This window comes from Aedes aegypti, chromosome 3, assembly GCF_002204515.2.
Source record: "Aedes aegypti strain LVP_AGWG chromosome 3, AaegL5.0 Primary Assembly, whole genome shotgun sequence".
Lineage (NCBI taxonomy): Eukaryota > Metazoa > Arthropoda > Insecta > Diptera > Culicidae > Aedes > Aedes aegypti.
The window spans coordinates 274,217,250-274,241,799 of NC_035109.1; the positions used below are offsets into that span (position 1 = coordinate 274,217,250).

General features: G+C 38.9%; 1 protein-coding gene across 1 annotated transcript in view; it reads left to right on the top strand.

Moving 5' to 3' along the window:
* LOC5565493 (Krueppel-like factor 12) overlaps positions 1-24,550 on the top strand; it is a 212,191-nt gene that overhangs the window by 177,183 nt on the left and 10,458 nt on the right. Inside the window, exons 3-4 of the mRNA XM_021850794.1 lie at positions 14,109-14,229; positions 21,905-22,791. Of these exons, the coding sequence (XP_021706486.1) occupies positions 14,109-14,229; positions 21,905-22,791 (1,008 nt within the window). The remainder of the gene's footprint in view (positions 1-14,108; positions 14,230-21,904; positions 22,792-24,550) is intronic.

The window sequence follows — 24,550 nt, forward strand, 5'->3', positions numbered from 1 at the left end:
CCAGAAACTATTGTAGAAATTTTAGTGGCATCAAGAAAAACTATGGTGATGATCGAGAAGATTGCTTTAAAATTAACAACAGCAAATTTTACTTCTGAAAATATTTAACTCTTACTTAAAATTGTCCTTCAAATTTCAGACTGAATGAGCAATAAAAAGGCAAAGAAAGCTCTCAGTTAATAACTGTGGAAGTGCTCATAAGAACACTAAGCTGAGAAGCAGGCTCTGTCCCAGTGAGGACGTAATGCCAAGAAGAAGAATATGAGCAATAAGTTTCCGTAATCCGATAGAAGGTCAAGGAGAAACTGAGCTGGACTTGAACTGAAACTGGACTGAAACTGAAGTGAATATTACACAAAAACGGATTTGATTTTTACAAATATCAACATTTAAGCAAGTTTAATGCAATCCAAAGATGTACGTATTGACGTCAAATTTAAAGTTTCCCTACCTAATATTGATCTCTATGTCACCCAATCGTAAACCAATAACCCATCGTGTTTGCTGAATGATTATATTATCCGATGCACCATAACCCCCCTGAGGAGAGTTCCCAGGCGAAAATGCTACTGCTGGTGGATAACCCTCGTAAACATGTTCAGGATATTCCAAATCAAGTAACTCAAGATAGATACCAATCACATTTCGTATTTCTTGTGAACCACTCACCAATCACAGTTCCATCCCATTAGTGTGAGTATAAATTTCGCATCACCACCACCGCCTTCGTCGTCGTCGTCGTCAAAGCTCGTAAAACAAAGATCCAATCGATGTATCTACCGTAAAATTGCAATCAATACTCGGCGTGAGGAGCTGACCACACTTGGCTCGGAGTCCACCGTCGATGAAGCCGAGATCGCCACTAACGATCATGCCTTCGTTTGATTCAACTGTCTAGTCTTGGAGGCTCGTTGCCACGCTCTGTGGCTTCGATTCCCACGATTTTAGCTTCTAGTTAATATCCTCAACCAAAAAACTTTTTACTTTTCCACACCTAGTGATCAGATACTTATGCCAAAGGGAAAAGGAAATTTGACGAGCAATGTGCTCCTAAGTCGCTTTCAAAGAACCAGAGTTCAAATAATTCTTCATTTAGAATCAAAATAAGGGTATATGGACAGAAAATCGAAACATCGAATTGGGCCTTGGTTTAAAAGACAAAGGGACGGAAGGACAAAAGGATGGGATTGTTTATCAACTGAAAAGATCTAGACATTATAATAGCATTACAAATGCAAACAAGCCTAATAAAAGCATGCACACCATTTAGGAACTCTAATATTGTAGCATTAATGCATTATAAGCTTGATGTGTACATGCATTAGATAAGCACTATGTTGGCCCTATACAGAGTATCTTTCAATGCTATCCAGTGTATTGATAGATATGCCACGTGGATAATGTTTTCATGCAGTGGTAGATTCTCTCTACCACAATCGCATGTTTCATAACGGAAAATATGATTGTTGGTCTCTTCTCTCCACAACAATAATGAAAGGCCTGTGGCCGAAGGATCAAAGCGGTAATGATCCAACACAGCAACATAAAATAATAAAATTTGATATTCACATACTGCCTATCTGATTTTTGTTAACCCTCAAAACAGTACCATACGTAATTTTGGATGTGTTCATTCCTTTCAAAGTCATTCCATTGAAGGGATAATAAATGGCTCAATACTAATTATGTCCATTAAATCACATTACCTCGCGTATATAATCCCTCTTCGGCCAGACAACCCGTTGTAAATTGATACTCCCTCACGGACCTCTGGCCGCCGACTACCGAAGCAATAAATTATCATCAAAGTGGACAATTATCACATGGTGCGAAATTAATGTTCAATGGCTTTTATCGCACAATCCGCATCTGATGGAGTCTTTTTTTCGCGAGGTTCTCATTTTACGCGATTGTATCTGCGGCAATGACGGCGATGAATTAATTTAATGGGCTCACGGACAAAAGTCAAAACATTAAATTAAGGCTACGCGGTGTCCTTTTGAATAACTTGCAAAATGCCCTGGGCTCAATTACGGCATGGATGTTCCTCCATTGATGATAGGAAGTCCATGAAGATATCATATTTAAGATCAATGGTTAACCCTTTATCCTTCAAATTCCGCAATCCCTTTTTCATCAATAAAACGAAAGGCGCAGCCATAAATACGGATAACGAACCAAGTCCATTAACCTCAATGAACGTCCAGTGTCACACGAGGGTTAACTTGAACGCCGTTACAACGGTACATGTTCTCAGCGGTCAAAATGTGCGAAACGGTTAACAGCATTCACTGATAAACGTTAAAATCTTCGTCAAAATTTGCAATCCCACAAGGATGATATCTTCGCCGGGACTGGCAAAATAAACGAACCATAATCTCTCGCTGTGCGATCTACTGCACATTTCCAAGTGCTTTTTTTACTCCTGGCCATCGAAGCCAACCAAAAGATAAGACTCCACGGTGTTCCCCAGACCTTTATGATCAGAAAAATATCTCTGTTTGTATATAGCTGTTTAGTACACTACAGTTGAGGTCGAAATACGCGTATCTATTAAAGGAAACAAACTCTAGTGGAATTAGATGGTATAGTACTACATACAGTTTTTTATATAGCAAGATTACTTATGACAGCAAAATTTAAAGTAAAATAGTAGGACCTGTTTTGCAAGTATTCCGTTGAAATGGCATAGGTATATAAATTCTAGGGAAAACAGTAATATTTGCACGTTTGTAAATAATAAAATACGAAGCGCAGTTTTTCATTTACCTTTATTATTAGAAGAAACATATCATCAGAACTTATCTCAAAATAGAATTGCAAAGATATTCTAAGTCTTGGTGAGATTTTTTTTAATAATAGATCAACAATATTCTGAGTAACGCCGTATTGGGCGTAATTGCGAAAATCATGAATTTTACGTAGATTTCCGTTGATCGTCATTTATTAAGATTTATCACAATTACAAAGTACAGAGGTACTTTATTATAAATTACTTTCAAAAGGCTCAAGTATTATGGAACATTATGGATTGAATATAAACATGTAATAAAAATATTCTTTTATTGTACTACTATAAGGAAAGATTTTTGAACGCAAGTTAACGTGTTTGACTTTGCATATAGGGTAAGTTTCCCTTAGTTGTGGGTGTTCCTACAGTTGCGGTAGTGCCGTTTTCACTGATTTTACTACATTAGCCACAGAACAGACACAGCCAATCGATATATTGGCTTGTTGATATACGAAATAGTTGATAAGATTCAAGGCTCTTGAGCATGAGCATGAGCATAAGCATGATTGACCGCCCGCAGTTGCTACTCCGTTATTGCAGCTGTACTATTCAGGATCAGTAGCAAATAAAACAATACCGGCGCCGGCTGCGTCCGAATGCAGGTCAATTTGGGAATGGGAGGGATATGTTGCCATGTTACTTGCTTTATGGAAGCCGAGAAGTCCTCTGCACTTCCATAAGGAGTTGATAAGAGCGTTCAAATTGCTTTAAAACTGATGAAATATCACTCACATTGCTTAAACTTTTCTTGCTTGTACCAATAGTTGCGGTAAAGTGTTCCTATAGTAGAGGATCCCATAAGAAAACAACGGATACCGCAACTATAGAAACACAAATTAAAAATATACTACAACTAAAGGAACAGTATTCTAATAGTGGAGGTATTATTTTTCACTGACATGCGGTGGATTACTGCGATGAAATCATTTTTCACATTACGTCAATGGTCGTTATTTCCCGTTACAACATTAACTTTTACATCAATTGCGCTCCTTGAATTTAGGCGGTTAAATGAAGTTCAATTGTGCTGAGTACTTCCACAATTGGTACATCTACACTACTTGCTGGGTGCGCTTCGCATAATCAATTCAAAGTATGCATCATTTTTGTCAATGTCTAAACATAAAATAAGACGTACTTTATTATTTTTCAAAAGTTCGCAAAAGCAAAAAATCGTGTGCTCTTCTGTATTGAAATCACATTGAAAAAGGAAGCTCAAGGTATGGAATTAAAAATATTGAACTTTAGAGGTGGCGCAGGCGACTTTAAGGTAAATTTTCAAGTTATTAACCTTCGCGTACCCAACGTTTGTTTTTGAGAAATTTTAAAATCTTTATTTGATTGTTAAAAACTCATTTTCCAACCGATTTTTTCGAAATCAAAAGCATGTGATCCAGATTTGTCTTAACTTCCAAGGGCCGCAAAATGGAACCGGTTCATCTTATTTTTCCGGATTTCGTTAAGGTCAGAACCTACCGAAGTACGGTTTTTAAAACATTCCACTTTTTGATTGTCGGTCATTTTTTACAATGTTATCAGAACCATTCGTACGACACCTCAATCTTCATTATTGAACGTTAAACGAATATTCAGTATTGACCTGGTTCAGTGCCGGATTTTGACTTCGGGGAGCCCAGGTCAGATCACTTGCCGGAGGGCAAAATGAACGGGAAACGCTGAGCATAGGAAAGTATTATAAAAATTAATTAAAGTGTCATTAATTTAAAAAAAAAAAAGTATGTATACGCAAAACTAAAAAATATATAAATTGCTTCAATTTGACTATGTTCACATCGATTTGTGAATGTTGCGTAAAATAAATCACCCGTATAAAATACTTGAAAAGTCGTACATAATAGATGATGAGAATGAATTTTGACTTAATTCGTTCTTGATTTGACTTGATTCCAAATTAAAAATTTTCTAGTTGAAATCAAGACTAGGGTAGATGTACCAGTTATGGCCATAGTGGTTCCCTATTTTGCCATACGTGATATCTTGAATGCCTTCACATTTTGAAAAATCTTTTGTGTTTTAGCAGTAAGATAAAGGATAAATCTTGATGTTAAAACATTCAGAAAGATTAAAAATGTAAAAGTTATCCATATTTTGCATATGGCCAAATAGGGAACCACTATGGTTATAACTGGTACACTTCCCCTATATTCATTGAGACTTGGATAACAATAGCAAAGATAACAATATTATATTTTTTTTTCTAAATTTTTCTGCCGTTAATTTTGTTTAATTACTGTTGTTCATCAGTCGTTATCGAAGCAATAAATAAATCGCTTAACTATTTCAATCTCTGTCAACTGATAACTTACTGAAATATCTATACGAGCCTCTAAGCTCTTAGTAGAAAATTGCATTTTTTTTTAAGACTTTTTGTAAATTCTATACTTTTAGTAAAAATAACGACATTTAAACATATCCATGATATTAAATAAATACAAAATTATACAAATACACAATTATAGAAATCTTTCTGGTTGAGTTTCAGATGCGTTTGATAGAACTGTAGTAAAATCAAGTATAAAACGTATATGTATAAAATTCCGAGTATCTTCGTCTTCATAAGATTATTCCAGGACACAGAGCACTGTAATTTTAACAGTATTTTTTCTAATGAACATTTCCACTCATTATGTGATGAATCATTAAGATTAAGGTGTCTCCCGAATGTTCATTGTGGGACATTATGGGAATAACCAACTCTCTTGGAGCATCCGGGACATATCTGGCTCAAGTAAATGGACATTTGTAATTTTAGAAAGTTGTATATTTTGATAGTGTTTTATGTGAAAACCTATAGAAAAGCTCCAAACAACAAGCGAAAATAAAAATTCGGCGTGTTCTGACTCCAACGGAATCCGTAATAACTCCGAAGCCATAAGGGCTCATTCCCATTACTTCGAACGCCATTACCCCGCATGCCAGTACCCGAAACGCTACTACTTCGAATGGGTCACTACCCTGAATGAGACATTACTCCGAAAAGTACGATATATAGTGACGGAGATGAACCAGACATAGGGCTGAAAATCTCCTCAATGAAGATAATGATGATAATAATATAAAGTGCAGTATTTTGTTTTGCGGCCAAAAAATGTAATAAATCATGCATAAAATTCGTCTGTAAACTTTTCATCGTACATTTTCCCTTCTTCCATATGTCAGCTTTTATTTCTAAACATCCTGTTGGTAATTATCATCTTCTTCTTCTTCTTCTTTGGGACAGGGTCTGTAAATGTAGAAGTGCTTACTGAGGTGTTTTAGCTCAGTTTGCACTTCTACATTTATTGACTGAGAGTTTTTTTTGTTAATTCACCAGTTTTATATGTGTGCCTCTATGTCCATGGAAGTCAACTCACCACCCTCAAAATATTCTTTCTGAACAGTTGCGCGTTCAGTTCACCGTTATTTAGGATTCTTGGCGATATTTCAATTTTGTTTTTGTTTTTAACAAATATTTTTTGTTCTTATGAACAAAGGTTGTGGTTAGAATCACGTTGTTATAGTGATTATTCACATCATAGCTGCAAGCAGAAATTTGCCCTTCTTGGTCACTGGAGAAAACTGCTTAAAACAATTAGGTCTCTTATGGAACTGCCCACCACTTTAGTACCATTGTCTTGAATCAAACACAGCAAATTTTTGCTGAATCTTCTCATAAAGCTTGAGCTTGATTGGCCGCCCGTGGTTGCTACTCCAATATCGCCTGATCAGCTGCACTTACACAATGAACCAACCAGATGACTGCTTGGGATTAACAAACACCCTCAGTGTATGAGTGCTCTATTCCTTCTATTTTTCGGCAACAATGGTGCCTGCCACGTCAGAATGCAGACCAGAATGGAAGCGTAGGGAAACGGTTTATTTCTATCCGTCTCGGTTTGTAGCAAATGCTATGAACTGTGATACATCAACTGTGATACATTAAGGGTGATAGATAGAAGCAAAAGAAAGATACAACTACAAAGTACGAGGAAAGGGACGGGCCTGGTATTGAATCCATGACCTTGTGCGTATGAAGCAGCAGCGGTAGCCATAAGACCACAAACCCCATCAATTTTGCTGAATCATCTCATAAACCAACACAAGTTTTAACTGCAGCGACGATCAGAGGCGGCCGTATTTCAATTATGCCAAAGTAGAACGATTATCTATCAGGTTGGTCATAAGCGGGTTCTGTAAAACAACACTTGCAACGATAATATCTGGGTTAACATCCGGTAGACCGATATCTAAAATATACGAGTGAAGGAAGTGGGTATCAAGGTCCAAATTAGACTTTACTCCATCGTAATTTTGTGCATATTATAGTTATCCTTTTCATAATAAATTCTTTTTGAAATAGGCTATTCTCCAGAACATTGCATTGTATCTGAGTAAATGTAACAAAAATTAAAGGACTTAGTATGGAAGAAATATTTGCTGAAAATCTTCTATTCAAAAATAATCTCAAAATGTTATGCATTCGGGGTACGGTTTGAATTTTTTAAATTTTAAATTTTCCTAACGAATTTTACGCACCATTAGGTTGACATTAGAGACGCATACATGAATGATTAATCTTGTATAACAGCATGGTCAATATTTTTTGCCCTTAAAACAGGATATTGCACTGTATCCCATACTATTCGGGGTAAGGGCTGTTTTGGGGTAATGAACTTCGGGTTGATGACCCATTCGGGGTAGTGGCGCTCGGGGTAATGGGATGGAGCCATCAGTAACATTTTGCGTCCTTTGCAAATTGAGACAAATGTGGATCGCATGCCATGCCATTAGTTTCGAAAAAAAAATGTTTAACACCTGATTGAAGATTATAAAATCCTCAAAAACAGACGTTGGGTACGCAAAGGTTTAATATTACCTTCAATAAGCCTTTAAAGCTTTGTTATTTTCTAACCAATTTTGAAATTTTAAGCATCAATTTCTTCAAAGATTATCAAATTAGTCTAAAATTAAAACAAGCATAGTTTAAAAGTGTTTTTTCTTAATGTTTTCCTCGTTTTACTAAAAAAATATATTAATATTTGATTATAACTTCATGAATACTAAACCGATTCCAAAACTGCTTACATGCTTTTGAAGTAATTTTAGTTGTTTTTAAACTGAATCTTCAACACATTTATCTGAAAATTGGTTTTGAATTTGTTATACAACAAACCTAACCTAAAACCATGGTTTTTGAGTAAAAAAATCGAATTTCTTTAGATTGTTGCAGTTTCTAGTTGGAATTTACATATTTGCTATTTAACTGAAGTTTATGAAGAATCTTTTTATAATAACGAATTGAGTTTTTCATAAATGAAACAATATTTTGTTATAAAACTAATTAGAAAATACTGCTAAGGCCTTTTTAAAGCCTTAAGAAATGAAAAAAAGAGTTTTCAACCTAAAATACATATGTTATAAGCAATTCTAAAAACAACCGAATTACTTTCAAAACCATGTAAAAATATTTTAAACCGTTTGAGTATTTATGAAGTTTTGGTCAAAAAAAGTTGAATATTTTAGTACAATATGGAAAAAGCAAAACTGCTTCAAACTAAGACCATTTTTAATTTAAGATAAATTGGATGCTCTACATACTTTTCAAAAATTTAATTTTGAGGATGATGCTGAGAGTTTCAAAATTTGTCAGAAAATAATGAAGTTATGTAGATTTAACATTCTTGGCTCAAACTCTGAGATTTCTCTTTTAATGTGATTTGAATTCAAAACAGCATAATTCGTGTGGTATAGGTGTGGTGTGGTGAGGTATTGAGAATTTTCGAAAGATAAGTTGCATCCTACAGAACATCGATTATTATTCTGTTCCGAAGAATTTTTCGAAGCTTTATTCGACGTTTCTGTCTTAAAAAAAACACGATGAACCTTCGTGTAGATGCTCAGTACCAGGTACCCCCGTTGGTTTGACCACATTTAATCTGAACATTTTTTAATCTGTACCCCGCTAATTTGCACATCGTTCAGATTAAAAATGGTTCAAACGTCATTTAGCTCATGGAATGGAGTGAAGTGAGATGGAACGCTGTGGAACGGAATGCAGAATCAAAACAAAACAGTGAAAGAGGTAACCAGAAACACGTTTCTCTAGGGTGACTAGATGTTCAAATTAAAAATGAACCCCGATGGTTTGCATGAGGTACCGTTCAAATTAGCGGGGGTGCACGGTATTCGAAATAGATTTTAAAGCATAATGTAAAATGTTCTAGCTATGAAGTATAATTTTCAATATTTTACAGCTTTAGAAGCATAATTCCTTCTACAGAAACGGTATTTTTTCTTCTCTGTGTCAAAAGGGATAGGTAAACCTGTTAGCTTATTGCCACTTGGCGGTTTGTGGCCGCCATGTTTTTTACAACAAGTTGAGTTGTTGAATATCAGTCTGTAGGTAAACTATAAAGACACAGTTAAGAGATGTTATGTCGTCAGTACGAAGAAAAGTGATTCATTTTTCTATACTAATGCGGAAGGAGTAACTTTGAAGAGAATCGTTCTTCATAGATAATCCCAACATTGAAAGTTACTATCAAATTCACTGGAAATCCACACTGAAAATTAAATTGAATTCAAAGCAACTAAGAACCATTTTTCATTATTTTTTCCATAATATTCTGAGGATCATAAGACAGACATATGAAATCCAATTTTACAAGTGCTTGTTCAAGCAGATATTTAGTAATTTTCCTATGAATCTTCTAGCTATCACTGCAAAATATGATTTTATTGTTAAATAGAGTAAAACTTGATCAATAAAGTCGAAATTGTTCTGAAAAATACTCATCAAAATAGAATATAATGCTAGCGGACTTTGGTGCAGGTGTGCCACCCCTGCTTTTTTAAAAAAAAAAACAACAAAATATATTTTATCTTTGAGGTTAACAATAAGTTTCCTTATTCCTTATTCCTTTCCAAAGATGGCAGTCAATACGGCATTGGTCAACTCTCTAAACTTTCTTCTTTCCAATGCTTCCCCTCTTCCATACTCTCTCACAGCCACAGAGATCGTCCAAGAAAAATGAATAATGTACCAACTAACCTGCTTAGAATAAGTATATTTTGCTACTCATATCAATACAGTGCAAATTCCTTTGCCTCTGGAAATATTCAGGATCATTACTATCAACAATTCCCTAGTTTTGTGCATATTTAAAATCACTTCGAGCATTCTCTAACAGCAATTGTATTTTCTCACAACACTAACTATTTCCGTTCGTAATTTTACTTCCATATACAGCAGCACTAGGAAATCTCGATGGAATACTCAATGTTTTCATCGTTTTCAGCTGAAGTAGTTTTTAAGGCAGAAATCTAATAAATTATTCACTTTTGTGCTCAATCAAAGTACGCGTAAGAAGTTCTCACGTAATCGAATGTACTACTCCGGTTTGTTTGTTTTTCGGTTGTCATTTGTATGTTGTTAGAGTTGTTGTTATGTATTTGAACAACATCCTGAGATCTTGAATTGAAATATATCAACGTGTCACTACTACATATTCTACTTGTATGTATATCCCATTCATCTCACAAATACTACGAAATACCTTACTGCGGACACAGTGAACTTGAACCTTAAGTGTACCACTTGCCCCAAATTACGCTAAACACAACCTCAAGTTAATGATCCAAAAGTATGTATTCTATTCATAATAGATAAATTTTGAAACGGGGTGCAAATATTGTTTTGTAAAAAATCGCATGATGCAATTGGCACCGTTATGCCTTATGGCACATGTGCTTCGAAAAAAAACAGGTTTTAAGATAAATTCACATGTAATAACAATTACAATTACAATTTACAATAGAAAGCGTTCAAACTCGAACAACGGTTATCGAACGCTACGTTAATTTTCTTGAAATAATGTTTTAAAAGGAGACGCTTCAAAAGTTTATTAATATTCTATTTTAGAACTCGCCCGTAGATTGATTACATGTACCGTAAAATGGGGTAACTTTGATAGTTTTTTCGAAGAAAACATGAATATTTATGCATGCTGTTTCAAATAGTTATAATTTATATTTTTAAAACAAGTACTGGTATCCTAACTATCGATCGCAGTTGTTAGATTGCCAAAAGATTTATTCTGAATGGATATATAATTTTTCATATAATCGAAAGTCGGTTTTCTGTTTTGGGGTAACTTTGATAATGGAGTATAAATAGAACAAAATTGAATGAATTACGGAACATTTATTGGGCGTTGCATACCTCTAGGCGTTTAACGCTATATGAAAATTTCTGACTTGAATTACAAAAATGGTCCCAGTTTGTAAAAATGGTTTTCGCTAAGAGATGTGAGACCGAATTCATGTTCTACTATAACAAGACTGTCAAGGATGAGTGACGAACTCATTATGACTTTATCGAATAGTGATCGTAGAACAGATTGTTTGTAAGCAAGCGTTGCAGAAATGATAAAATCATGTAAATTTTTAATATTTGCGTATAAATCCTCAAATGCACTTGATTCCAACGAAAATAGCTTTGACATGAAATGTCATACTAATACTTTTTGCTTTTGCATTCGTTTTGTTTAACTGATCAACATAAACTTCGTTATTTCGTTTAATATGTTGTGGGTCTCGCACTATCAAAGTTACCCCGTTTTACGGTACAACTCAAATTCAAACAACTTCAAACTTAGATGGTGCTTTACTTATTATAATGAATGCAAATGAAAACCAGAGTAAATGTCCCTGTTTTCTTAGAATTTGTGAACTTGTACCTTCAAAAAAGCGTAACTTGCAAACAATCCATAATTTTTTGTTGGAAATGTTGTTCAGCATTTGCATTTTAGCTATAAAAATCGACTGACGAGCACTGATAATTTTCTGATAATAACGGTCTAGGGAGCTCCGTGGTCTCTCGAACTCGGAACACTTGATAGCGCAGAGGATTATGGCAGTTTTGCATTTTAAGCCTTATCTTGCGAGCATACTTGCCGCAGCGCAAATTGCACTCAGTGAACTTATATGAGCAACAGAGCGCGCTGCCGGCAACTCGGAAGCCCCCGGCACGCAGTAGGAATTGGCCATAGCGATCGGTTGCTGCTAATGGGTTGGCTCATTTGTTTCCAAGAGCACCTCGAAGATAGTGTGGTCAATGCTCGTGGCTAAGCGTGCACTCGGACATTCGGACGCGGGGAACAAATCATAAAACTGAAAGGTGGTGCATTTCTCGGTTGACTTTTGTATGGTTCTTATAAGTGAAGTTTGAATCCTTGGTTGAAATCAGCTCAGAATTATGATTGTCTAGAATAATATCCCGTTGTTAATTTTACAGGAAGTCTTTCAGACTTGGAGTTATGATAATTAACCTGAAGTGCACAATTTGACAGATAGTTATTCTAACAATGTATGTTGGAAGATCAAAGTTTTTTTTACAATTGTGCCTTTATGTCGAACACTGTCAAATACTTTTTCTATGTCTAGAAGAGCAAGACCAGTAGCCTTCTGGTTTGTTAGAACAAATTAAATTTAATCCACGTAAAAGTTGATGAATGATCGAATGTCCATGGCGGAATCCGAACTGTTCATTGGCAAAAATTGAAATTCGTTTATGCAGAACATCATTTATTTCAAAATTACCTTTTTAAAAGTTTACTGATGGAGGAAAGCAAGTTGATTGGACGATAGCTAGAGGCTTCTGCAGGATTTTCGTCCGTTTTTAAATTTGGTACAACCTTGGCATTTTTCTATTTGTCAGGAAAATATGTCATATAACATTTGTTAAATATAGCAACCAAGAATGATAAGCTACTCTCTGGAAGTTTCTTGACAAGGATGTAAAAAACTCCAACATCTCCAAGGATCTTTATATTCTTAAATTTTTCAATAATGGTACTTTCTTTCTACGAATATCAAGGCTTAATTCGAACAACATGAGGTTCAATTCTTTAGAACACGTGAGAACGGCTACACATCCCCACCAAGTGGATTGATAAAATTTGATCGTCCGGCAGAAGTGTCCACGAGGTCCTAAATCCCGCTCGGCCCATCTGATCCACGTACAGTGCCTCAAGGAAACACATTTAATTGAATGGTTATTGCCATCGTCGTCGTCGGGAATCGATACATAATAAATATGATTGGACGAATCGTTGAACCACTTATCGTCGGATTTACCTTTTTACGGCTGTGCGAATGTTTGTTTTCGCTTCGAATCTTCGATCGCCTTATGGAAAATCGAAAGACCCCTACGGGGTGAACTGCTCACGATCACTCTGCCTCCGGTGAGCCCATACAAATCCGTGAAATAATTGCTGCCGCTGCTGGTTTCAATTAATTCTGCACCGATCCACAAGGGTTCGACCCGGACCCGGGAAAGGTCATGGGTGCAGTGTCATGACGGCGGCGGTGGCGGTGCAAACAGATTAGATCTAAACGATGTATCACACACTCCACTCCGCAGCATGTGTTACGATCAGATGAGGCGAAAAACCAGCGGGCGTGATCCGATACGGATCGTGTATGTCGCTCACCGGGCCACAGTGGCCCAAAGAGGGCCAAAAGTAGAAAAAGTTACGTTAGCACAATCTTTCACCTATGGTATTATTTGCTCTATTTACTATTGAATAATAATTTCCCAAAGTTTTAGATCTATTAGTGTGAATTTCAATGTTTCATATCATATGAACTGTGCATATATCAGTCAAATTTACCTTTTGATTATTGTCGAACTTCTTGGATTGCCTCTTTAAAACCAAATCTCGGTTAACCGACCTCATTTGTAAGATTAAACCTTATACTTTGTTTCGAAGATAATTTGAACCGTGTTCGACATGTTTACATTATAAATATGCCAACGAATGTTAAAATTCCTGTTAGTTACCTAGAAAACACTCTCCCATTACGCTACAAATGTTGTTTGTTATTGTGTATTCCAATCTTTTGCGCTAAGATTGGAAAATTAGGTGTTTTGTTACACCTTGATTATCTGAATCATCTAAGTAAAAACACACATAATTATAAATATAAAAAATAAAATAAAATCAGAAACAGTAGAATTAAACGTTGATATTGATCTAAAAATAAAATGGGCCAAATTTGTTTTTTATACACAATTTTATAATGTAGATTCTTTGTTTCAGCAATAAATTCCTTCGAATTATTTTCCAAAAAATCTTGTTTTGTCGATGCATAAGGGTTTTCAAACGATTTGAGGAAGATTTGTACTTTTAGCCAACTTTTTATGGAATGCGGTCACTGTGTGACCATAGGACCGTAGCATCCGACTAAAGATTTACCTAAGCTTACTAATTTGAATCTTGTCTCGTCTTTTTTTTTCTCTATTCTCCATTTGCAGATTGCACAGCGAAAACCGACGGCAGTTTGCGAGTTCGCAGCAGCAGTCTACTCAAAAGGCCGCCACCCCCGCTCATCTCTGCACCGCACCTCCTAGCGTTAAGGCACAAAACGAAAGACTTGTGAGTATTATTAATCGTTTATGGTTTGATGTATATCTGGAAGATAGAATTATCAGCATCTATGACATATTTACTCCATTTTTATATTTAATCGATGTTAGGTTATTTACACAATTGGGTCCTAAAATTTTTAATGGAATCTTGTTTTTATTTAATTACACAAAAGACCATGTTACTGCAAAAACTTGAGCATTTTTTCCCGCTCAAATAACGGCTATATGATGTTTTAACTTTAGTTTAAAAATTGGGTCCATAAATGAACCTTGACACTTTTGATCATGTTTGACGTTCGCTTAATCGACAAAAACACCACGGGGGTTTTAGTTTTAACACTGGGGTTGCTCCTATCTGACATTTCAGAAGGGACACGGAAAACAAAATACACCCAAAATTTGAGTTTAAGCCAAAATCTAAAAAATCATGAAAAAATTAGAAAGTTGAGTAAATATGTGTTTTTGGCCTAAACTTAAGCGTTTGGCACCAAAATTGGGACAGGGCTTTAGGACCCTGTTACGGATTATATGACAACTTCGTACATTGAGGGATTTAGAAGAGCAAACCATCATTGACCATTTATTGAAAGCAATCTGTCACACTTGATATGGCAGCGTCCATTTATTACGTAACGCTAAAATTGCAAAATTTTGACCCCCTCCCCCCTTCCGTAACGCTTTTTTGAATGAAAAATTTAAAATTTTTGTATGAGCCGTAACGCTTGAACCTACTCCCCTCCTCCCCCTAGAGCGTTACGTAATTTGTGGATGCCGCCTATTAGGCGGTGAGACGATCTACCTTTACTGAAGATATCCCATTCCTGCTGCCATTCTCTAAGCGTTATCTCTTTAGGCGGCATCCACAAATTACGTAACGCTCTAGGGGGAGGGGGGAGTAGGTTCAAGGGTTACGGCTCATACCAAAATTTGAAATTTTTCATACAAAAAGCGTTACGAAGGGGGGGAGGGGGTCAAAAATTTCCAATTGTAGCGTTACATAATAAATGGATGCTGCCTTACACGCATTGCAGACTTCTCTGATACCTCTTTGGCTCAAGCATTCAACATCTTTCTTGATGTTTCTATTTATTTTTTTTATAGTAGGGTACAAAAAGTTCCAAAAGCCTGGCCGGTTGTGTGTTGGCACGGTGTGGGAATCACGTAAGGCGTGCTCAACTACTAAAAAACTTTCCCTACTTCTCCTCTGCCTCGATCTCTCCCGGAATTACGTCAAGCAACTTCATCAGGGGAGGGCTGTGCTCATGCACTTCATCAATCTCAGCCTCTAGCTGCTCTGCTAGTTCGCTGTTGGAGCTTTATGTCGTCAAAAACGCTGCTCAGTATGACATTTCCACGGTATCTCTGCGACTACTCGTTTTGCTCAATTGGCGGTTGAAGATCTAGACGGGGCTTTGGACAGCTTTCTGTGCGACGACGCATACTTCCCTTGAGCTGGCCTCGCGTCAGAGCCCTGTTGAACTTCTTCTGGACGCTCATATGCACTTCGTTGCTCTACGACGACTCGTTCTCCGCTGCTGCTGTTCGAGCTCTCCTGGTTGACCAGTTGAATGCCGAGGTCGGTTCAGCGATTCCGGTTGGAAAATGACTTCCGGTTCAATGGCGCCCAACGACCCAAAACTGGTTTGTGACGATCGATGCTACTCGGCCAAGTCCCCGACGATGGAGCTAGCCTACTCCAGCGAAGATTTTCTCGGTGGCGGAAGATCTCCCGAACCGATGCTATCCGGGCAAATTCCGAGGTCAGTCCTACAATTCTGGTAGAGGGTAACTTCCGGTTCACAGGCGCCTCAACGACCACTTGCCGGTGCTGTTACGCGAATTACTCAGCTAGACCCCGACGGTGGACTCAGCCTACTCCGACTCGACGTTGGTCGGTCAAGTGCCAGGGACGGTTCTGCAATTCTGGTTTGCAGGCGCCCGACGGCTATGCCCGCTTTACTCGGTCTAGTCCCCGACGGAGGATCTAGCCTACTCCGATCACGACCTGGAGCTCTCTGATCTTCGTGCCATTTCCTTTGCAGCATAATCGCCGTTATTCCCCTGTTTACCGCATTCCAAGTGCTTTCATGCTGGCACATGGTCTGCACGATGTTGTCCGCATTTAGGAAGCTTGCGGTTTCTGACATGCTCGGAGTCGAATGCTCCGGGGTCTCCTAGATGTTTGGACAGGCCGGACAATATGGAGACTCTGCGTGTCCGAATCTGCATCCATGGCCTGACAAAAACTGGGTCAGGAAGAAGTTAACTTTTCCATGTTTTCTCGTCGTCCACACCGACACGTTAGGAATTAGCCTGTGCGTCTACCTTCCTTTCTCCGAGTTATTCCACTCCTGCTGCCACCTCGACATTGTATTCATTCTGATGGTATTCCTCACATTCATCGTGTTCCTTTGCTGGTAGCATGCTATGTCCTTCGCCAGAGTGATGCAGATGGAAATCATTCCGGCGATAACGCACACTGCCTTCGACGATATAGTGCGGTAGGCACTCGACATCCATATAGCCATGACCCGGAACGTACCTGTCAACTTCTCTCTACTTTCTTGATGTATTCCCGACTATGATGAACAGTGCCTCTTTGGAAATTATTCTTTGCACTTTTAGTAATGCCAAGTGCATGGCCCCATAGTGCTCTCGAAACGTTTTAGGTTTCTGTTTGTTCTTAGCGCTTTTGACCAGATCGACCAGTATTTCTAAGTTTCTAAGTCTGCTAGCAATTTCAGCAGAACTGTAGGACAGTATCGTCCTGAGCGTTGCAATAGCCGTAGATACATTTTATTAGATATATTCAACGTGACTAGTGAAGCTGAAGGTGCGAATCCAACAGCTTAACATCTTTCGGAGGGGGCAGCCCAAGTACGTCATCGTACATCTTATTCCATAACATCGGGCCCAGGATTGAACCTTCAGATATTCCTGCAGTATTTCGCTCTGCTCTGTGTCATACAATAGAATCGTCTTCTTCTTTCTGGCGTTACGTCCCCACTGGGACAGAGCCTGCTTCTCAGCTTAGTGTTCTTATAAGCACTTCCACAGTTATTAACTGAGAGCTTACTATGCCAATGACCATTTTAGCATGTGTATATCGTGTGGCAGGTACGAAGATACTCTATGCCCTGGGAAGTCGAGAAAATTTCCAACCCGAAAAGATCCTTGACCGGTGGGATTCGAACCCACGACCCTCAGCATGGTCTTGCTGAATAGCTGCGCGTTTACCGCTACGGCTATCTGGGCCCCGTATCGTACCAACAAAATAGCTTCCTAGAAGCTTACACAGCTACACCGGTGTCTTGAGGAGATGAAATGCGTGGGCTATTGCCTCATAGTTTGCGCTGTTGAACGCATACTTTACATTCAGAGTGACAAAACTTTGCAGTAACGGATGCCCCTTTCATTAGTGCCTCGGCTATCTGAACGACACACTGAATAGCGTCCAGAGTAGATTTGATTTTCCTGAATATAAACTGTTAACTGTTAATTGTTAGGGTGTCCGGTCGTTAGGCCGAATGTCATCTGGCCGCACGGGTCGTTTGGCCGAATTGCGAACAAAAAATCGATTTGCTACAACGCTGATGTGTAAGATTCATAAGTATGAGTCAATAACTGACCAGCTAATATTTTTTTATTTTTTTTTTATTTTCATGATGTGACGGGACGTCATGTTTGTGCTATATAAGTGATCCAAGAGAATGATAAAATCCACACGTTAATTCAGAACGAAGTTGTGAACTCCACACATCGCGTCAAGACTCTAAACTGATCTATCTAAGCTGATTCGTCTCTGAATTACCACTGGTGTGCTAGGGTTTCATGTGCTTTTAATGATTTAATCAGGATTTTTTCCTTCTTCTGAGCATAGGCTATTCTTTCGAGTAATACAGGTTTAATTACTATCGGCAATAATTTAGCTTAAATTTTAATTGGAAATTTTACCTTCTCTAAATCATTGGGAGTTCTTGAGTTCATGGGATGGTGGGCGAAGCTTTACCCACCTTTCTTACACCATTTCTCCCAGTTTTTCTTCAAAGCTTCATCGGGTTTGAATGTTTTTCCACTTTTAAAGGCAATTTACACCGTCTTCAGCCAAAGCCTGCAAAGACAGTACAAATATTAAGCAACGGACAACATGGAACACCCAGTGGTGATGAATTTTTCCTTTGACGAAAAGTTTCCACCAACTGGAATGGGAATCGAACCCACGCTTCGTGGTTCGGGCTATTCTTAAAGTACTGCCTTATCTGCCACGCCTTCTCTGTGTATTCCGTTTTCGGTTTTCGAACGCTTCCAGCGCGCCGCTCGATGGTCTTCGTCTCATGGAACAACGCGGGACACGGTGGAATAGTAGATTCCAAGCCTATAGCCGATCCATCTGTGCGATTGACCAGGATTGCGGTGATCGATAAGATTTGCTGGCGTAGCTCTTCTTGTTTCAAATGCATCTTGAAAACTACTTGACAGATCGCGATAATTTTGAGCACTTAAACATAACACTCCAAACTAGTATTACCCAAAATTTCACTAATTTTTACTCACGCGGTAAAAAGTTACACTCAAAACAAAGTGTCGCATTTTTTCCAAGTCCAACCTTTACGCTTGTAGAGATCGAAGCATCCCGATCTAGCAGAGATCGAATAAGTCATAGACGTTTTAGTTACTGTCAAAATCTGACTACAAACGCGATGGGAAAACCTCTGCTAGCAGCTATTGTTGAGAATTTTGCCCTCCAATAGACTCAAACTTGAAAAATTTTGTTCCACCAAAATATTCTCCCACCATGTTTGCCATATATTGGATGGCGTCGTAGCCAAAAAAAAATCAACATATAACGCACCTGTAATGCACACTGTTGGATTGTGCATTGAATGCAAGGTGCGTGCTTCTGCTAAACTGCTGTATAAACTAACATGTGAGTACCGTAAAACGGGGCAACTTTGATAGTTTTTTCGAAGAAAACTTGAATATTTTTGCATGCTGTTTCAAAGATTTACATTTTATATTTTTAAAACAAGTACTGGCATCCTAGCTATCGATTACAGTCGATAAATTGGCAAAAGATTTATTTTGATTGGATATATAATTTTTCATATAATCGAAAGTTGGTTTTCTGTTTTGGGGTAACTTTGATAATGGAGTATGATTCGAACAAAATTGAATGAATAAAGAATATTTGTAGGGCATTGCATACCTCTAGGAGTTTAACGTTATATGGAAATTTCTGACTTAGATCACAAAAATGGTCCCAGTTTGTGAAAAATGCTATTCGCTAAGAGATTTGAGACCGTATTCAAGTTCTATTATAACTAGGCTGTCAAAGATAAGCGGCCAACTATTCTAAACTACATCAAATAGTGATCGTAGAACAGATTGTTTGTAAGCGTTTCGAAAATGCTAAAATTGTGTCAATTTTTAATATTCGTATAAAAAGCCTCAAATGCACTTGATTCCAATGAAAACCGCTCTTACATGAAGTGTCATAATAATATTCTTTAGTTTTGCATTTGTTTTGCTTAACTGATTAACAGAAATTATGATGTTTCGTTTAGTATGCGGTGGGTTACGCACTATCAAAGTTACCCGCATTATCAAAGTTACCCCGTTTTACGGTATGTATTTCCTCACGTTGAAAATTTGCACGACAATTTATTCGTCAACAAAACGAACAATCCCCCTAGCAGAGAAGTGAACAATTGCTTTCATTTAAGATGTCATTCATTCAGCACTGACTATTTCTTGAAATAGCACTTAAGAGCTGTATATCAATGATGATTTATCCTTCTTCAAGAATTAGCTGAAAAAGTGCTTTTAATTCAGCTTTGAAATTCATTACAAATGCATGCTAGCTGTAGTTTACTATTGTTTTCAATTTCCAAACGGCATTCGGTCAAATGACCCGGAACCGGTTGTTAGACAGGCTGACCTTCCTTTTATGAGTTGAGGATTAACTTCTCCTCCTGACCCGTAATATCAAGTCGACACATTGGTTTATATGCCAACGGTCACCTGATGGTTTCCCCGCCTTTGGCAATAGCACCAATTTCGGCCACTTTCATATATCCAAGAATGCCTGATCTAAGAAGCGTTGCTTTGCGGTTCTTATCGATCGCTGTAACTCGATTGACTTCTCTTGGAGAGCCATGGCACCTCTGGACTTAACCATTACCACCTTGTAGACTTCAACGCATGCGCTTTGCAATCTTCGCCTAGCCAGATATATCGAAAAATCACTATTGATTCGTAGCATTGTTGGCCTTTGGTATTCCCACCTTGAGTTTAGGCTGAGTTACCTGCGCTGCCCTCCAGATATTATACTATAAAAAATCGCTTGATGATCGTACTGCATATAACTGAGAACAACACGCCAGTTCATGGTTGCTAGGACTACAGAACGCCACGTTGATAATCGCTTCTGCACCATTTCTGTGGGAGATGTTAACCCACATCTGCCAGCTCTAACGCGGCTGGGGATTCTGTAAATAGTTGGCCTCTTTGAGTTGTTTAAAGTGGCCTGCTATCCCCTGTTACTACTAGCTGCCGGCCGGCTCATTCAGCTATTATCCTGACAGCCTACCTTAAGCATATCCAAGTTCAACGCTTTGTTTGTCTCTGCAACCGGCAGCCTAATCGCCACTACCTGGGTGCCTTGTAAGCCGTGGTAGACTTACGGGCCACGTCGATGTCACACTGCTTTTGAAAAACAACCGAGACCTGTGCAGTATAAGTGACCTCATCCAGGTTTATACATTGCAATCAAAGATCTCACTTCGACCTCAACCATCGCTAAGCATTTCCTGTGCCAGTAGTTTATGGGCTGTGTTCTTAAGTTTGGTGCCTTTCCTCATGACTAGGATCATTTCATTAACCCTAATCCGCATTATGCTCCGCACATCTGCGCCCAACGGCGAAAAGTTCTCCGTGCCTTGCATTATTTTCACATTTTCGGCGTATCTCGCGTCCTGAATTTTGATAACAAAAGCCTTGCTTTTGTCCCGCTGTTTTTTTTTTCTTTGGCCTTCTTGGCCTTAGATGTGGGATTGGTTACTATTCCGTAGCTATGACCTCTTGGTTGCGAGATCTATCTCGAGCCAGCTTTCCTGCTCTGGAGTACGACCATGTACCATGAGAAACCATGCACATGAACACTATGAATTCATCTCCAATAAGTCCCTTTTTTGGAAGCATGTTTCGACAAATGTCATCAGACATATTCACGTTACCTGCATAGGAAAACGCTTCGCTTTAGTGTTTTTTTGGCTTTTGTCAGATCAAGTTTTGCCTTGACTCTTGTTTTAAAGTCCTTGCTAATATAGTTTTTGCTCGTAGCAAACTCGGTTATAATGGCGAGTTGCTCAGCAGTCCCCTGAGTTTTTGGGAGGTACTCCCCATATTGCTATCCAAGGTCTCGAGTATTCCCCAGGTCATCCATCATCTCAATTCCTACACTGAAACGGCTAGTACCTATCGTTTCGTCACTACAGCGTCTAGGCAGTTTTCCCATAGGTACTACTCCGCTCCTTTCTTGGTGGGAATCTTAACCGATTACTGATAGGTTCAGAAGCCTATCCTTTGCTTTCCATGTGGATACAGACCATATAGTTAATGTTATTATGCCTTTACAATGTGTTCTAATCATACCTATGTTATCTCACTTACCTTTATTGCAGATTGTTCTCCATCACCAACAACAATGCCAGTAAAGCCCCTCACTCGCCATTCACTGCCAGTCAGCTGTTCTCAACGCTCTGCGGCAACACAATCATCAACAACAACAACGAAGACGAAGACGTCGCCTTAGCCAATAACAACAACAACACCCTTAGTATTAATAACAATAATAACTACCTTAGCGATGAGTCGAAAACAAGTACCTTCCGTGAAACGTATCCTATGTACAACTATTGTGTTCAGCAGAGTCCTACGCAACTTTTCCCGCCCTTTGGGCCGGGTGCCTTCAGCCATCACCCGCATCATCCCCACCCCCATCTCCCGCACGCGGATATTGCGCGCCATTCTCCGCCACTGTCCTTCCTAGATCTCCAGCAGCACCACCACCATCACAGTCATACGCAGCAGGTCGGTTCACCCCAGTCGTCGCCGCTGCAGCCCGTGCCAGTACTAAGTTCCAAGCTGATTCCGCCACATCCGCTGGCGGCATCGATAGCCAGTCTCGCATCCAGCCTGCCCAAAAACCACCCGCTAAGCGAATCTGCCACGGCGGCCGCCGCTTTCCACCGCCTGTTGCAACCTTCGCCATCGGCTTCGGGAATCTCCGTCAGTACGGCGGCTGCAGCGGCAGCAGTGGCTGCCAGTCGAGCCCTCCTGGAAGCGCGACATCACAGCTCCAGCCCGGACCGGATCAAATCGGAACGGACCGATTTTTCCTTGTCCCCTCGGCCACCACCCGATCTGGGCGGAAATGGCCTGGGAGGTGGCGAGGCGGGCAAAAGTGGGACGACCAAAAACAGGAAGATCCACCGATGCGACGCAACGGGGTGCGACAAAGTTTACACTAAAAGTTCCCACCTGAAGGCGCACAAGCGCACGCATACAGGTAATTTTTACGTTTTTTTCAATTTTTTTTTCTAATCATTTATTTACTGAAAAACTTGATGTTTGTAGACTTCGTCTTCTTATTTCTGGCGTTACGTTCAAACTGGGACAAAGCCTGCTACCCAGCTTAATGTTTTTACGAGCACTTCCACAGTTATTAAGAAATTAGAGCTTTCTGTGCCGATTGACCATTTATGCACGTGCGTATCGCGTATTATACCCTGAGAAGTCGGGGAAGTTTCTGAGCCTTAAAAAAGATGCTCAACTGGTCGGATTCGAACCCACGACCTATCTGGGCAATGATGTTTGTAGATACAAGTCTACACTAGGCCGTCCCTTATTTTTCTAAAATGCGAAATGTTATAAGTTCCTCATTGTAAAGTGCTCGTTTTGGTAAGAAAAAAATCAGGTAAAAATTTGAAGTCTGTACGAGGACGCTAAGTGAACCCCCAACGACCCTAAAGGTATTGCTCTAGTGTACGAAACACGAGTACGAAAAGCCACTAGTAACAAATTGATAATCAGCATAGAATTTTATGTAACATAATATTTTATACTGTGGATATCTTCATGACACTGCACGCTGATATAAAAATCAGAACTACAAAGAGATCGTTCAAATATTACGTAACGCAACAGGGGAGGGAGGGGGTCTTCCGTAGTGTTATGGCCCATACACAAATTTTAAATTTTTCATACAAAAGCTGTTACGAGAGGGGATCTAACATTGGCAAATTTTGCGCTACGTAATATTTAAATCATTCAAAAGAAAACAAACTTATATGCTCATTATCAACGCGCACAGGAAAATTTTTTACTGATTGCTTTTCGTACTCATGCTGCGTGCACTAGAGCAACGAGCTCGATCTTACACACGGGGTCATCTACACCTAATACCTTCAGGACCGTTGGGGGACCACTTAGCGGCCACGTGCGGACTTCAAATGTTAACCTTATTTTTTTCTTCCAACAAACCTTTTTATCTTCCCTTCAAAATTTTCAATTTTTTGAGGGACGCAGTGTGCCGTACCTGCCACACGATATACTCATGCAAAAATGGTCAATCGGCAAAGAAAGCTCTCAGTTAATAACTGTGGAAGTGCTCATAAGAACATTAATCTGAGAAGCAGGTTTTGTCCCAGTTGGGACGTAATGTCACAAAGAAGAAGAAGTCTGCCGTGAATCGCAAGTCAGTCCCATCTGCATTTTCGTCAAGATTGAGCTGAGTTCAGTCTTCCAATGCTCTTTCAGCTGCATTAATAAGATAATAAGATTTGTTCGGAAAAATAGGAAAAAACAGCAAGTCAAATTGTCCCATAACGAAAAGTAACCGCATATCTGTCCCACTACAGATTTCCGCATCGTGTAACACAAAAATGAACCATGTTTTGTTCATCTTTATATTTTTCTCGGGAAGATATCGTAGTGAAAAGCAAATTGTGAAAGTTTCATTAAGATTTTAACATGTTCCAATTCTCTGGAGTTTTGTAACGGGCGACTAGATTCGAACCCGAATCGGTTGGATTAACCACTTCGCTTAAGCGCCAAGCAAGCTTCAAGTTCCACTTGCATGCGAAGAGGCGAGATTTGTGTACCCGGCGAGACTCTCAAGGCGAGTTCTTCAAAAACGAAAGTTACAACCGAACCGGCGATTCGCTCCACACCACTAGCTCCAAATCTTAATTTTAGACGGGATAATCAATGGGGAACCACTGTGAAATTTAATTTACGCAACGAACTCAAATTATCAAAATTTCTCT